This window comes from Hyaena hyaena, unplaced genomic scaffold (assembly GCF_003009895.1).
Source record: "Hyaena hyaena isolate Hyena2069 unplaced genomic scaffold, ASM300989v1 scaffold_1570, whole genome shotgun sequence".
In the NCBI taxonomy this organism is placed as follows: Eukaryota; Metazoa; Chordata; class Mammalia; order Carnivora; family Hyaenidae; genus Hyaena; species Hyaena hyaena.
Genome location: NW_024082206.1, coordinates 50,646 through 66,001, shown reverse-complemented (window position 1 = coordinate 66,001; position 15,356 = coordinate 50,646). Strand labels below are relative to the sequence as shown.

Here is a 15,356-nt window from a genome sequence, read left to right as displayed (position 1 = left end):
TTTTTTCTGGGTATTTCTTTTTTGCTATCTTGAGTTGGATCCCCTGTCTCCTGATTTCCCTCTCTTTCTGTTTCTTAATATACTCCCTAATTTTATTGGGATATATCTTCTATTAGTTTCCTGAGAAGAGGAGGCATCAGAGGTAGTTTTTGAGACCTTGAATGTCTTAAAATATTTTTATTCTACTTTCTTTGTTGGGTGATTTGTGTTTATTAATATAGAATTTTAGATTGGAAATTATTATCCTTCAGAAATTTGAGGAATTACTCACTTTTTCTTCTGAATCTAGCATCCAGTGTTAGTGGAAATAAAAAGATTTGTTTGGATTCATAATCTTTGCTCTGGAGCCTGCTTTCTTTCCTTGTGGAAATTTTTAGAATCCTTTTTCTTTGTTCCCAGAGTTGTAATATTTTATAGGATTTTGTACCCAGTTTGTAAAAAAGAGCTGGAGGGTCTCAAAATATATAGACCGACTTCTGGTTAACCCTCGTCAATTTGCTACCTTTGCTCTCACTTGTGTCTCTTGTATCAGACATCTTGTATTTCACCTATTTCAGATAAGAACATCTCTAATCTTCTGCCGTGCTGTAGAAGAGAATTTACTTGCCTGTACTCAATGGGAGAGGGGTCTAAATTTTAACAAATGCATGTGTTCCAACCTATTTCTTGAGATTTTGTCACCAGTTTTTAGATTGATGCTGGCAGGGATGCAAAAAACTTTATAGTTTTCCACCTTAAGCTGTAGATTCACTTTCCTGAGCTCTATTAGGTCACTTACCAAATTTTGTTTTTCCACCTTCCAAAACTTGCTATGATTGCCTCTCCAATGGTCTATCCTTGTGAATTTATACACTTTTTTCTTTTTTGGTCTTTTAATATTTTTATTGTTATTTTAGTGTGTAGTTGAGAAAGAGTGAGGCAAATAATGCCTGTTGAGTCTCTCCAATCTTTAAACAAGTGGTATCAGCTTTTTCTATGATAATAAGGTGTAAGTTCAAACTCTTTACAGAGATTAAGTCACTTGTAGACTCAAGATAAACCATTAGATAATTTTTCTTTTAGTTAAAGCACCAAGAGGTACTACTAATTTCCTTTGGTGATAAGTAGGGTTGGATTTTGCATTTTTTAAATGTTTTTTACATATTTCTGAAAGAGAGAGAGAGAGATACAGAATCTGAAACAGGCTCCAGTCTCTGAGCTAGCTGTCAGCACAGAGCCCGACGCAGGGCTCAAACCCACAAACTGTGAGATCATGACTTGAGCCGAAGTCGGATGCTTAACCTACTAAGCCACACAGGCACCCCGGATTTTGCATTTCTTTAAGTGTAAATATATTCTAAGGTTTTTCTATCTGATTCTAAAGGCACTTTAATAGGCTTGTGTGTGTATCCCTATATAAACTTACATCTGATTTTAAATCTCTCTCTGCTCTCCCTACTGTATTCTTCCTCTCTGATCTAGCCAGAACTCCTACACATAATATATCAGGCCTTACGTCTTCTGGCTCTGTGAGTGATGTATTAGTTTCTTCTTGCTGCTATAACAAATTACCACAAACCTGGCTTAAAATAACAAAACTTTTTTATATTATTTTTTAATTTTTTTAAGGCTTATTCTTGAGAAGAGAGAGACAACATGAGTGGGGGAGGGTCAGAAAGAGGGAGACACTGAGTATACGAAGCAGGCTCCAAACTGTCAGCACAGAACCCAAAACAGGACTCAAACTCATGAACTGTGAGATCATGACCTGAGCTGGTTGGACACTTGACACACTTAGCCACCCAGGTGCCGCAGCAAATTTATTATTTTATAACTATGGACATGCAAAATGGGATTCACTAGACTGAAATTGAGGTGTTAGTAGGGCTGTGGTCCCTTTAGAATCTCTTATAAAGAAGGTGGGTTTTTTGCCTTTCCACCTTCCGAAACCTGCCATCATTCCTTGCCTTGTGGGCCTAGCCTGCCATTACACCATTCTGATCTCTGCTTTTCTGACTCTTCTGCCTCCCTTTTTAACTTGTAAGGTTTCTTTTCATTGAATTGGCCCACCAGATAATTAAGGATATAATCTCTTCATCTCAAAACCCTCAATTTAGTCACAACTTGTAAAGTCTCTTTTCCCATGTAAGGTACCATAGTCACAGGATCAGGGGATTTGGATGTGGACAGTTTGGGCGGGGCGGGAGGCATAGTTTTGTCTTCCACAAATGATGGCACTAAAGTGATACTAATGATGCTACTCAAGCTAAAAAAGTATATCGTCAGCTTGTTTTTCAAAAGTACCCTCCAACCTTATTTTAATTGCAGGGCTGATTCTTCAGTATCATCCAGTTATTATGATTCCTTTTACTCAACCATTCTCTCACTGAATCAATTCTTTAAAAAACAATGTGTTTGGGGCGCCTGGGTGGCTTAGTCGGTTAAGTGTCCGACTTTCACTTAGGTCATGATCTCGTGGTTCGTGGGTTCGAGCCCCGTGTCGGGCTCTGTGCTGACTGCCAGTTCAGAGCCTGGAGCCAGTTTCAGTCTGTGACTCCCTCTCTCTGGCCCTCCCCTGCTCATGCTGTCTCTCTCTCTCTCTCTCCTAGAAATAAATAAAACATTAAAACAAACAAACAATGTGTTTATTTACTTATATTTAGAGAGCAGGAACCAGGAGGGGCGGAGGGGTGGGCTGGGAAGTCCGGGGGAGAATTCCAAGCAAGCTCTGCGCTGTCAGTGGAAAGCCGGACACGGAGCTGGATCCCATGAATCCATGAGATACGTGGTGTGAGCTGAACTCAAGAGCTGGATACTTAATCGACTAAGCCACCCAGGAACCCCTTACTGAATCATTTCTAATGCAATGACTTAATTATGAATTTTCATGTGTGAAGCCCATTCTCTAAATTAAAATCACTTGTTGTAAAGAGAAAAACACTATTTAGAACTGGGATTTAAGCTTAATGGGCCAGATAATAAATCAGTCAAACAAGTCAGAGTTAAAGACAAGGAGACTATACTTAAATGGCTAGTATACAGCTAGCTTAGGCTTAGAATGCCTTTAGAGACATTTAAGACAGATATGTTTAAAAAGTTTAACCAAACCAAGGGTGCAGGCTGCATGTTTGGACACCTGATTTAGGTAATAGTTGATCTTCTGGTATATTAAGTACTGAAATAGAAGCTTCAGTATACATTTCAGAAAATCCGTGTTCAGTGTTTTTTCAAATATTTGTTTTCCCATGAAAATTTATTTACTATTCTTCTCACAAAGATTTATTTACTACTCCTGGAGTACACCATACTAATTGTTTTTTTTTTTTTTTAAGTTCTTTTTAGTTCTTTTGTATTCGTATCTGTTTCCCTGAGTAACCTGACCTGTGACGACGACTTGTAAGGAATTCACTGTCTAGTTAGCTAGAGATATAAATCCAGAGATTAAGTGGTGTGATAAAGGATTGTAATAGAGGTGTGAAATACATGAAGGAACAATTAATTTTGTTTTAAGTTAGAAATTAGAAGAGGGTGGGCAGCTAATGCTTTTTAGAGGTAGATGACATTTGTGCTGAGCTTTGAAAAATTAATTCTCTAGGAGAATTAGCATTCCCTATTTTATTTATCCTTCTCTTAAAATTTTACTTACTTGAAAAAAAATGATACTTATTTTATATTCATGATTTCCTCCCCTAGATTTTATCTATAAGTGCTTGTGGAAAAGATGGCTGATATTAACCTCAAAGAAGTAACCTTAATAGTAGGGGTGGTTACTGCCTGCTATTGGAACAGCCTCTTTTGTGGTTTTGTTTTTGATGATGTTTCAGCAATACTGGATAATAAAGACCTGCATCCATCTACACCTTTAAAAACTTTATTTCAAAATGACTTCTGGGGAACCCCTATGTCTGAGGTAAGTAGTTATTTATTGCTTATATGTATCTCAGATTTAAATTATTCCAGTAGTTTATTACTCTAAATTCTTATCAACATTGTCATCATAGCATTTATGAATTTGTTTCCCAAAAATTTGTATGTTAGATAGGAAGTTGAAGATATGGTTATCTTCTTTAAAGCAATACATGGTTCTTTCCTTAGTTGTATACTTTGGTTTAATCTTTTTAAAAATAATATATGTGTGTTAAGACCAAATGTATTAGGATACTAGTAAGTGTAAAGAAATATATTTCTTGCTGATTTTCTCTTTTTCTGAGATTCAGGCCAAAGAGATGACCACTTTGGATATATTTAACCATCTAAAAATATGTGACTTCAATATAAATAGATTAGACCTTTTTTTTTTTGAGAGTGACAGTGCATGTGTGCACTTGCACAATCACAAGTAGTGTAGGGGCAGAGAGAGAGAGAGAGAGAGAGAGAGAGAATCCCAGGCAGGCTCTGTGCTGTCTGCAGTGAGCCTGACATGGGGCTTGATCTCACTAACCGACTGTGAGATGATGACCTGAGCCGAAATCAAGAGTGAATGCTTAACTAAGTCACCCAGGCTCCCCTGAATAGATTAGACATTAAGGGTAAAGGTATTGAGGTTCCCTGCCCCCACAGAAATTTTTAAATTTGTATCATATTTCTTACCTAATAGTTATTTTATATTGAGAACTCAAATGCTAGTTAGTTTTAATGAGATTGTTTTTATTCTGCCAGTAAGGTTATTTTGAGAGTCATTGTAAACTGTTTGGGATTAAACTCTTGTCAGTGTGGGATCACATGGATTGGATCCTGCTGTTCTATTATATAATAACTATGAAATTGGTGAGAATACAGCTTTTGGATGGTATGATCTATAAAAGATTTAACCTATAAAAGAATAATACCTTAAAGATAAATAAATTAATCTATAGCACTGGTGCAAGCCTCATAACATAACACTCTTTTATAGTTTATTAGTTGTCATTTGTGGCTCCTTTCTGCACATTTTAAACATGGAAGTTTCTCCAGGGTGGGGATGAAGTCTCTTATTCCTTTAGTCACAAGCACATAAGTATTTATTCTTGTTAAATACCAGACTTTATTTTCTTGTAACCTTCCTTTTCTCACCTAATTCTAGCCTTTAAAAGAAATACATATTTGGTAATGAGGAAAAAATATGATTCTGTAATAAGTTACATTATTTTCTAGGCAGTTTATTTCCTTTTACCCCTACCCTTTATGCCCTGAGACCCTTAGAAATATGTGTCCGTTCCCACAACTTAAGCTAGTACCTGTTATGATTTTAATCATGACATTGAGATTTTAAACTAAAAGTCTCGCTGGCCAGATTAAAAGTATATGAAAGTTATCATACCTTGGTGTCAATAGTGTGTCTTGTGACTTTCTCAGCTTTACAGACTGAAAATTTGATTTTGTTCAGAGCATCTATAAGTGGACACACTAAGAAAATACTCATAATAATAAACTCAGACAAAAATGAACAAATTAGAATAACAATATATGACAGAGATTGTTGCTTTCTCCTGTTTTCCAATGGGCATAATCTTTTCCTGTTTCCCTGTTGGGAAACCTGCCACTAGGGAGAAATTATTCTGAGTAGTATTTACGTATTATATGTTTTCTTGACAAGCCTGGAATTAGCACATTCAATGATCTAATGGTTGATGTCATTAAGTACTGATAGGCTAGAAGCCTGTGTGCAGATGCCCAAACCTTTATAAGGATTTTTGTGCCAGTGTAGAGCTTAAAGACATTTTAGGCTGAGAACATTTTCCTGAGCTGTATGAATACTGGTACAGTAGGGATCTTTAAATTCCTCTTGGCTTCACAGTGTTTAGGTCATCTCTTTAACAAACCCATTCTTAAAATATGTAATACTCTGGTTTTGAATGGTTCAGTGGATTATAAATCTAGCAACGTATTATAGTTGCCTGGGGCACTCAAAAAATGTTACCAAGGCTCTACTCAAACTTGTTAGTTACAGTTAGCTCAGAATGGGATGTAACCATCAATATTTTTGTCTTGTTCTTTTTGTGTGTGTTCGCTTTTTTATTTTTCTGGGGTTTTTGGGGAGTAGAGGATTGGGTATAAATTATCCAAATGATTCTCCAGTGCTGCCATGGTTGAGAACCACTGAGCTATAATGAGCCAGTCTCTTCTGGCATTGGCCTACAAAATATCTATCTTAAGGTAACATTTGCAAATAATCACATAGCACTATGTATTGCCATTGCTATATGGATATTCACATTAACAGGGAACTGTCAGCTAATTCACTCATATTCATGGTTTTGTTTTTACTGCCACCTAATACTATGAGCAATTAAGTTTTCTCTTTAATATACCTGAATTTAATAATAATCTATATTGTTTTACTTGTAATAGAACTAGCTGTTTTACTGTACTTTGACAGAGTAAATCTGTTACCTATTATGCTAATGATTATTTGTCATAGTAGTATCTTAGATTACTAATGAATTGTGTGAATACAGTGAAACATTGGTTTGTGAGCATAATTTGTTCCGGAAACATGCTTGTAATCCAAAGTACTTACATATCAAAGCAAATTTCCCCACAAAAAATGACGGAAACTCAGATGATTTATTCCACAACCCAAAAATATTCATATGAAAATGATTATAATACTGTAATATAATACAAAATTAAGAAAATATGAAATATAAAGCAAAACAAATTAACTTGCACTTACCTTTGAAAACTTTAGTGGCTGGTGTGAGGGAGATGAGAGAAAAGGTTTATTGTATAGGACATCTTTCGCTATCACTAAGGGAATCACTGCTGTCTATTGGCTCAGTGGAATCTTTCTCTTTCTGTGCAACTTTAGCAAGGAGCCTATCCATTGGCACTTGATTTTGCCTCCTTTTGAGGATTCGTGGAAATGTGACATTGCATTATCATTAAACAGGTTCATCACTCGCACTGCTACAGCCTTATTCAGGTGTAGCATTTCTATAGAATTTTGCACTGTTTCCACATTTTACAAGTCTCCCTAAACTCATTTGATGAAAGATTCCTCCATCTTTTTCTCCTACTCCTCTGCAGACGAGATGCAGATGTAGACTTCCCATAAAATCTTACAATTTTGGCCACTTGCACGCCTCATTTGTACTCAGTGATTTTCTTCTTAAAGTCTACTGTAATCATCTCCATCTTCTCAACATCTTTCTTTAAAGCCTTTTTCTGCATGGGGGCCATTGTGTATGTTTGCACATATACTGACTACAATACAGTATTAATAAGCTCTTGTTATATTTAATGTAATGTATTTAATGAAACTGGCAATAAGGCAACAGAGGAAAAGGTCTGTATCTGCTGGCAGCCTGACCTAGAATGAAGCAAAGCATTCCTTAGTTTACTCTTGTATAGAAAAGCAAAGCACTGTACATAGGTGCTTTGAAGTGACAGAAAGTACATTAGTGCCACTTGTGGCCACCTTCCAAAGTTCTGAAACATCACTGATTTCTGCCAGCCAGCCTGAGATCAAGCATCTGAGCATGGGAGACAACCACCCACAATTCCACAGCAAGAGAGAGAGAAAGAGAGAGAACCGTTGGCTCAGTCATGATCACGTGACTCTCAATGTCACCTATTACTATTGCAAGATGTTGCTCTTTTATCAAGTTAAAATTTATTAGAAATACTGGCTTATTTTTGCAGAACACTTACAGAAAGAATTACTTTTGCAATCCAGGGTTTTACTGTAATTAGTTATGTTAATAATTAAGCTATTTTTTAATTGGCCATTACCTATGGTTATCTGATAGACCTAGTGAAGCAGTCATGTATATTACAGTTAAAAATAACCTGTTCCCCTTGCATTTTCAGACTTCATCCATTCCAGCTGGCACATATGCCTCAGTGGAACTAGAGTAATGTTTTAGGCTCTCAAAAGGTTTCTAGAACCTTTTTTTTGCTTTTGGATACAAATCATGTCAGTTCACTATAGTGCCTTAAAAAGTTTTGTCTTCCTGAGCTAAATCAAATGATGTACAGAAATTAAGCAGCAAAGAACATTCTAAGTAGACCATGCTCATGGTGTGTGTAGTCAGTACGGAGATACTAAAATATTCCTATTTTCAAACTGAGAAATACTTGTTCTTTGTGGTTCTTCACGTTCCCTAGTATGGATGAAAAGCTTACAGGTATAATACAAGAGTCCCAGCAAAATATGGTAAGAGATATGAGATCAAAGAAGCTGAGTTTGAATATTCTTACATAAAATTAACAAAAAATAGCTAAGATAATATTTTATGTAATTTGACCTGTGTGTTTTATTCTTAAATCTGGTTTGATTTTGCCTTATGATAAAATTTTTCTGGTTAAGTGAACCTTCCAGTTTGTAAAGAAATTCAGCAACTTCATGTAAAATTTGATTTCTTGCCAGTAGAGACTATTAGAACAAAGGTATCTGTTCTCAAATTCTAAGAAAGTTTTTGCTCTTGTATTACTCTGTGGAGGTTTTGGGGATTTTTTGGCTTAATATATTCAGGTATACATTACAAAGGTATTTTTCGTAAAACAACTAGACAGTGTCATTTTGAGTTTTCACAATTTAAACTGCACTAGTAAGCATTCTATTCTTATATTTCCTTCAGAAGACCTAGCCACCAGTTTTATAAATGCTGGTATTGGTATAGATGAGGATATAGGCTTTGGAAAGAGTCCTTTATTTTAATTTGATCAGTGCTATTATTATATTTTTATTTTATTTTATATTTTTATTTTTAGTGAGAGCATGCAAGAGGGGGGAGAGGGACAGAGTGGGGGCAGAGAGAGAAAGAGAGAGAGAGAGAACCTTAGGCAGGCTCCACCCTCAGTACAGAGCCTCACGCAAGGCTTGATCCCACAACACTGGGCTCATGACCTGAGCTGAAATCAAGAGTTGGACACTCAACCAACTGAGTTACCCAGGTAGCCCCCCCCCCTTTTTTTTTTAAATTTGTGTGTTGAAGAGAAGTTAAAAGTAAAATGTTCTCCCTCTACTGTTGATTCTTCATTATATTTAGGAAAGGAAATTGCATTGTTTTGGGACTAAGGAAATAGAGAAACACAGATTATAAAGCTGTAGTTTATATTTGTGTTACCCTTGGAGTATTTATTTCATTATTTTATTGCTAGTTTCAACAGTAAACACAACAATTAGTTTATGTGCCCTGAAGGACCATGATATTTTAATGATGATGATTGTTTTTTCCTTTCAGGAGAGAAGCCACAAGTCTTACCGACCCTTAACAGTGCTGACATTTCGCTTAAATTATCTGTTTAGTGAACTGAAACCAATGTCGTATCATCTCCTAAATATGATTTTTCATGCTGTGGTTAGTGTGATATTTCTTAAAGTCTGTAAGCTTTTTCTGGACAACAGGAGTAGTGTGATTGCTTCTTTACTTTTTGCAGTGCACCCAATACACACAGAAGCAGTAAGTAAAACTAAATTTTTTTCTTTTCTTTTTTTTCAACAAAGCCTACATAATATATGTTTTTAAGAAAAAATTTAACTGTGGCTTTAATTCAAATATTTAAAGATTTTTAAATTAGTATAAGTCTTTCTAATCTACAGAGTCTAATAACTTCATACTACATAAAATTTTTAAATTTAAAACAAGTTTTGAAACATAAACATTTATTTTTTAAGGATAGAAGATATAATTGCTCAAGATTAGTAATGTAATATAAATGAATACAGTTCTTTTTTTCCTAATTGTTTTTTATGAATATAGATTAAAAATATTTGTCAACTTGCCATTGTGTTTCAAAGAATAGGAAATACTTAATAAGGCAAATTTAAGTAAAGGAAGAAAATGTATCAAAATATATGTAAACATAAACACATCCTAACAAATGATGAGACCCAGTATCTTCATGTTGTCTTTTGCCATGTGTTTCAAATTGTGAGCTGTCTCTGCTGTTGCCAATATGTCTGTCAGACCCTACCTCCCAAGTCATACTTAAACTATAACTTTATTTTTCTTGAAAACAGTAAACCCCCGAAATTGCCTCACAGCAGAGCAAAGAGGACTCTATTTAATTGCTTTGTTACGAGCTTTTGGTTGTAAGCAAAAATGTGTTATGTTTCAACTCTTAAGTGTTTGAATGTGCGTGTGTATTAGAAGGGGTGTGTGTATATTATAAATGGTGTGTAGATCTCTGTCACTGTTTTGATCCTTCTTATGTCTAATTGAACAGATTTTTCAATATGTTTACAAAAAGCATAGGCTGTTTTAAATTTTTCAGTGAATTCAGAGTACTTTTTTTCTTTTATTTTTTAAAAAAATTTTAAGTGTTTATTTTTGAGAGAGAGTGCAAGTGGGGGAGGGGAGAGAGAGAGGAAGACACACAATCCAGAGCAGGCTTCAGGCTCTGAGCTGTCAGCACAGAGCCAGATGCTGGGATCAAATTAATGGACCACGAGGTCATGACCTCAGCCAAAGTTGACAATTAACTGACTGAGCCACCCAGGCCACCCAAGAGTACTTTGTTTTTAAGTTTATTTATTTTGAGAGAGAGTGTGAGCAGGGCAAGGGCTACACAGATGAGATGCAGAGAGAGATGCAGAGATGACCTGAGCCAAAATCAGGAGTCAGTGCTTAACTGACTGAGCCACCACGGTGCCCCCAAACTTTTCCTACACTGGCCTCTTTTTATTTTGAGAGGAAGAGAGAATGTATACATGTGAGTGAGGGAGGGACAGAGAGAGAATCCCACATATGCTCTGCACTAACGACAGAGATCATGACCTGAACCAAAATCAGCAGTCGATGTAACTGACTGAGGCACTCAGACATACTTTAAAAGGAAGAGGTTTTAGTGCTTTATATTAAATTTTTAGAGTTTAAAAGGACTTTTTAAGCTCATTATCTTTAAAAGTTTATTTTGAGATAGAACTTATTGGATTTATGATGTTTTTATATTTTAAAAACACTTGTATTTTAAGAAAATATGTAAGAAGGTCTTAGGTTTTTTTATTAACAGCTACTCTAGATATTGTACTAATATTATATAAGAAGTTATTGTTGATGGAAGCTGGGTAAATGGTACACAGGACTTCTCTGTACTTATTTTTGCAACTTCCAGTGAGTCTGTAATTATTTGAAAATAGTGATGATAATAAAAGAACTATTATAGTCACTGGTAAATTTATTTTTATGGAAGATACACAGATTAACCACATGAGGGCACTCAAAGAATGTCTAAGAAACTGAAACGTGTGCTTGAAAAATTATGGCAATTTAATTTCTAAAGTGCTGTTCCTATTATATATGGTACTTAAATTTTCATGAGGCTCGTCATTAAGATGAACCCTTCGTCCTCTCCCTCTCCCTTTTTAGGTAACTGGTGTTGTAGGAAGAGCAGAACTTTTGTCATCTATCTTTTTTCTAGCTGCATTTTTGTCATATACTAAATCAAAAGGACCAGATAATTCCATAGGTAAGTGTCTAATGTTTATTTTTTTCTATAGACATAAAACTTGATAATCAATTTTTATTTATTCCATTTCTTATAAAATATATGTTACACTTGGCTCTATCTTTATATATTATACTACGTCAGCACCTATGGACGTATGAACATGATATGCAACGTTGTCAATAGTAACAATTATTTCTGCATGCAGTTTATATTTTATCATGATGAACAGATTTTGTATTTGATATAATTTAAAAAATTTACCCTAGTTCTATCTGTTGTTACCTATCAAACACACAAGTACCAACATTTCAGTTGTCTTTCTATAATAACACCTGTGAAGGTTGTGAATTGTATTGTGTAGATACGTTGAAAGCCTATTGGAATATAACTTTTATTAGGTGTTGATCATAGCTCAGCTATTTATTGAGTCCCTACCATGTGGCCCACCCTGGAAATTTTTTTGTCACATTAGTTCATTAATCCTAGTGATGCCAGGTATTATCAGAAAACAAGTTCCAGGCAATAAAAATGATTTTCTAGATATGGGAACAGTAGGCATGAAAGAGGCTTTCCATAATAGTAACCTTTTATTTGGTTGATCTTAAAATTTAACTCTGATTTTTTCCCTACGTTGTTAGAGAATTTTCACACTATAAACCCAAAGTACTGATGATAAGCGGTCTAATGTTATATTAATGGAAACTAAGTTTCAAGAAATAACTGAGTTAGCCAAACACCTTTAGTGTCATCTTAGATTTGTGATATAGGTAGGTTTCTATCTGTTTCCTGGAATGTTTCCTAGTATATAGTAAGTGTTCAGTGTATATTTGTTGAGCAAATGACCAAGTCACCAATTAAATTCTAATTTAAAAAAATGCTGAACCTGCTTTGGACCTCTGTCTATCATAGTACTTCCATAGTACTTCATATTCCATATAACATAATTTTACACTTGAGACCATAAACAGTTTTGTCATCATCTCTTGATTTGGTGCTTAATGTATATGTCCTTGCAAAGATTTTCAATTTGTAATTATTTGATCACTTTAAATTCTGAGCTATTCATCACCCTTACCCATTTGTAAAGCATGATCCACCTCAGGACCTTTGCTCCATTCTGTTTCTTTGGGTTTCTGCTCAGAGGTCATCAGCAGCACCACCATTCCTTTCTATTTCCCTTCACCTTCTGTTTTTCCTTATAATATAACACTTAGGTCACCATTTGACAAATATATCTTTAGTTGTTTATTTATTATCTTCTCCACAAAATATAGTAGATACTTAACTATTTGAATATGTGACTGCTAAAGGTTTGTATCTTCACACATGTAAAAATCAGTTTACAAACCTGTATTTTGAAGTTGGAATGAATGTTAAGGAGTGAAATTGATTCTGTATTTATATATGTATATTTTTTAAGTGTTGTTAGTGTATCTAGCAGGGGGACTTGTTTTAGAAAAAATCACATGTGGTAACCTTAACCCTAGAGACCTGTTTATAAAATCAAAGTACATGTTCCTATAGTAATATAATTGCCAAAAGTTGTAGAACTGAAGTGACTAGTTTCAGTAAAGTTTTTGCCTTTGTTGGAGCTATTAATTGTTGAGATTGAATCCAGCATTAAAGAATGCAACTGTTTGTATTCTCTGTCTTAGAGCTGAATTACAAACTAGTGAGAAGCTCTGAATTTAATGTTGGAAGAGTCAGGTTAAGAGTCCTCATTTCTTTAAGAGTGCATGACTGTTTTTTTAGACCTCTAAAATTCTTTCATCTTAAAATGCATATGATTACATCTCTCTCATATCCCATTAGAGTGATTTTGAAACTCAAAATATGCTAAACTGGTTATATAAACCGTTTGGTGTATTTTTTTAAATATCTTTTCAAGGCCATTATTTCCCACTAATTTTTTTTATATTCATACACATCCATTCATACTATTCTCTATATCATTTATTTGCCAAGCTTATTCCCTCCTCCTCTTTATTCATGCGTACCTCTTCCCCGGGTTTCCCGTGTATATATCTTTAAGGTTCAACTTTAGGTTCAGCTTATTTTGTAAATAATTACCTACTGATCTTTCCTGTATGAATTTCTTATGGATAGCATGATATTTCATTCCTTGGTATAATTTACTACTTTTGTTATTGATAGTTTTGATCTGACTGTAATATGAAATTTTTTTTGAGGAAGGGAATACTGTTATACAGAATATCTCCAATAGTGTTTCAAGGTTTTTTGAGTTGTTTTCTTTCAGTAATTTTAATTGGTAGATATTTTAAAGTTGAAAACAATTTCAAAAATAAATGAATTTCTGTATTAAGCCACACAACAAAAGAAAATATATCAGATTCATAAATTGTATTTTTATTTATACTTGGATTTAAGTCAATCATTTGAGATTTTGCTCTGATTAATGTTCTTAATAAACCTGAGGTCACACAATTATACTATAATATGGTTTTTTAACTAGAAAAGAATTGGAGGTCATATTTTACGGTAGGAGAACTAAAGCTCAGAAGAGTTGCCCAAAGTCATAAAGCAAATTACTCTCAGAAGTACTCTCACAATTCATTCTTTTTTAATCAAATTATTACTACTAAATAGTTGATATTGCTTAAAGTTGATGAAGTAGGTTTTCTATTTAAGTAAAACTTACGAATATTCTAATGCAAATTTTCTTAAGTATATGTGTATATTCTGAAAGAGAGTGCAGGAAGGGGAGGGACAGAGACAGAGGGAGAGAGAGAGGCTCCCAAGCAGGCTGTGCACTACCAGCACAGAGCCCAGTTCAGGGCTTGAACCCTCAAATCTGTGAGATCATAACTGGAGCTGACACCAAGAGTTGGACACTTAACTTACTGAGCCATCCAGGTGGCCCTCTAATGCAAGTTTTTTTTAAGAATAGTATTAATTTAAATTCTATTAATCGATTTCAGTTTTTATACTCCTTTTAAAATAAGAATGTTACTCTACTTTGCTCAGTTTTCAGTTTGAAGGTTTTAATAAATTACAGAGATAATAAAACATATAGATGTCTGTATAATTTAAAGAATTTGCCTTCATTTCATATACATAGTTCATTGATAATGACACTCCAGCCTTTAAATTTCCCTTCTCCAACCTCACCACCCTACCTAATTTCAAAAATTAGTATTTCAGGGCACCTGGGTGGTTCGACTCTTGATTTAGGCTCTGGTCATGATCTCAGGGTTCCTGAGATTGAACCCTCCATCAAGCTCTGCGCTGACAGCAGGGAGCCTGCTTGGGAGTCTCTCTCTCTTCCTTTTCTCTCTCTCCGCCCCTCCCTGTGTGTGTGCATGCATGCGTGCACACTCTCTCTCTCAAGATAAATAAATAAATTTTTTAAAAAACATTTCATTTGATAATTTCCCTCTCTACAAAAATTTTTTAGTTTAAGTTATACATTTCAGTGTTCTGTTTTGAGTATGTAAAGCAAAAATCACAACATTTAAATACATTTTGAAATAAGTATAGGTTAATGGGAAATAACAGAAATATGAATACAGAATCATGAGTTTTTTAATAATGTCTAAAAGTTGTATAACTTAAAATATCTGTTAATGATACAATAAAATTGTTTTGTGTAGTTTTGTATTTTTCTGTTCTTGATTGCAGTATGGACTCCAATTGCTTTGACAGTGGTTTTAGTTGCTGTTGCAACATTGTGTAAAGAACAAGGAATAACAGTTGTGGGAATTTGCTGTGTGTATGAAGTATTTATTGCCCAGGGGGTAAGGAGAAATACAATTTTTATTGTTGCTGTCTTTTATCCTATTTGAATTTGATGATAATAAACTTGTCTTCTAAATTTGTCATTATATATATTGGTCTCTTTACCAGTAACAATACCAAAAATTTGCAAGAAACTGGCATATTTTGTCCTCATATCCACTGAAAATTACTTAACATTTTATATCTCCTTCAGTTTTTTAAGACTATTCTTTCAGTTTCAATAATGGAAACATTAGGTAATTTGG

At 34.5% G+C, this 15,356-nt stretch overlaps 1 protein-coding gene across 4 annotated transcripts in view; it reads left to right on the top strand.

Moving 5' to 3' along the window:
- TMTC3 (transmembrane O-mannosyltransferase targeting cadherins 3) overlaps nucleotides 1–15,356 on the top strand; it is a 61,699-nt gene that overhangs the window by 6,398 nt on the left and 39,945 nt on the right. For all 4 annotated transcript variants that reach the window (XR_005526929.1, XM_039224241.1, XM_039224242.1 and 1 more), the window contains exons 2-5: nucleotides 3,673–3,889; nucleotides 9,147–9,365; nucleotides 11,274–11,373; nucleotides 14,995–15,110. Coding sequence is in view for 3 of the 4 variants with exons in the window: in XM_039224241.1 (XP_039080172.1) it covers nucleotides 3,701–3,889; nucleotides 9,147–9,365; nucleotides 11,274–11,373; nucleotides 14,995–15,110 (624 nt within the window). In the remaining variant the exon portion in view is untranslated. The remainder of the gene's footprint in view (nucleotides 1–3,672; nucleotides 3,890–9,146; nucleotides 9,366–11,273; nucleotides 11,374–14,994; nucleotides 15,111–15,356) is intronic.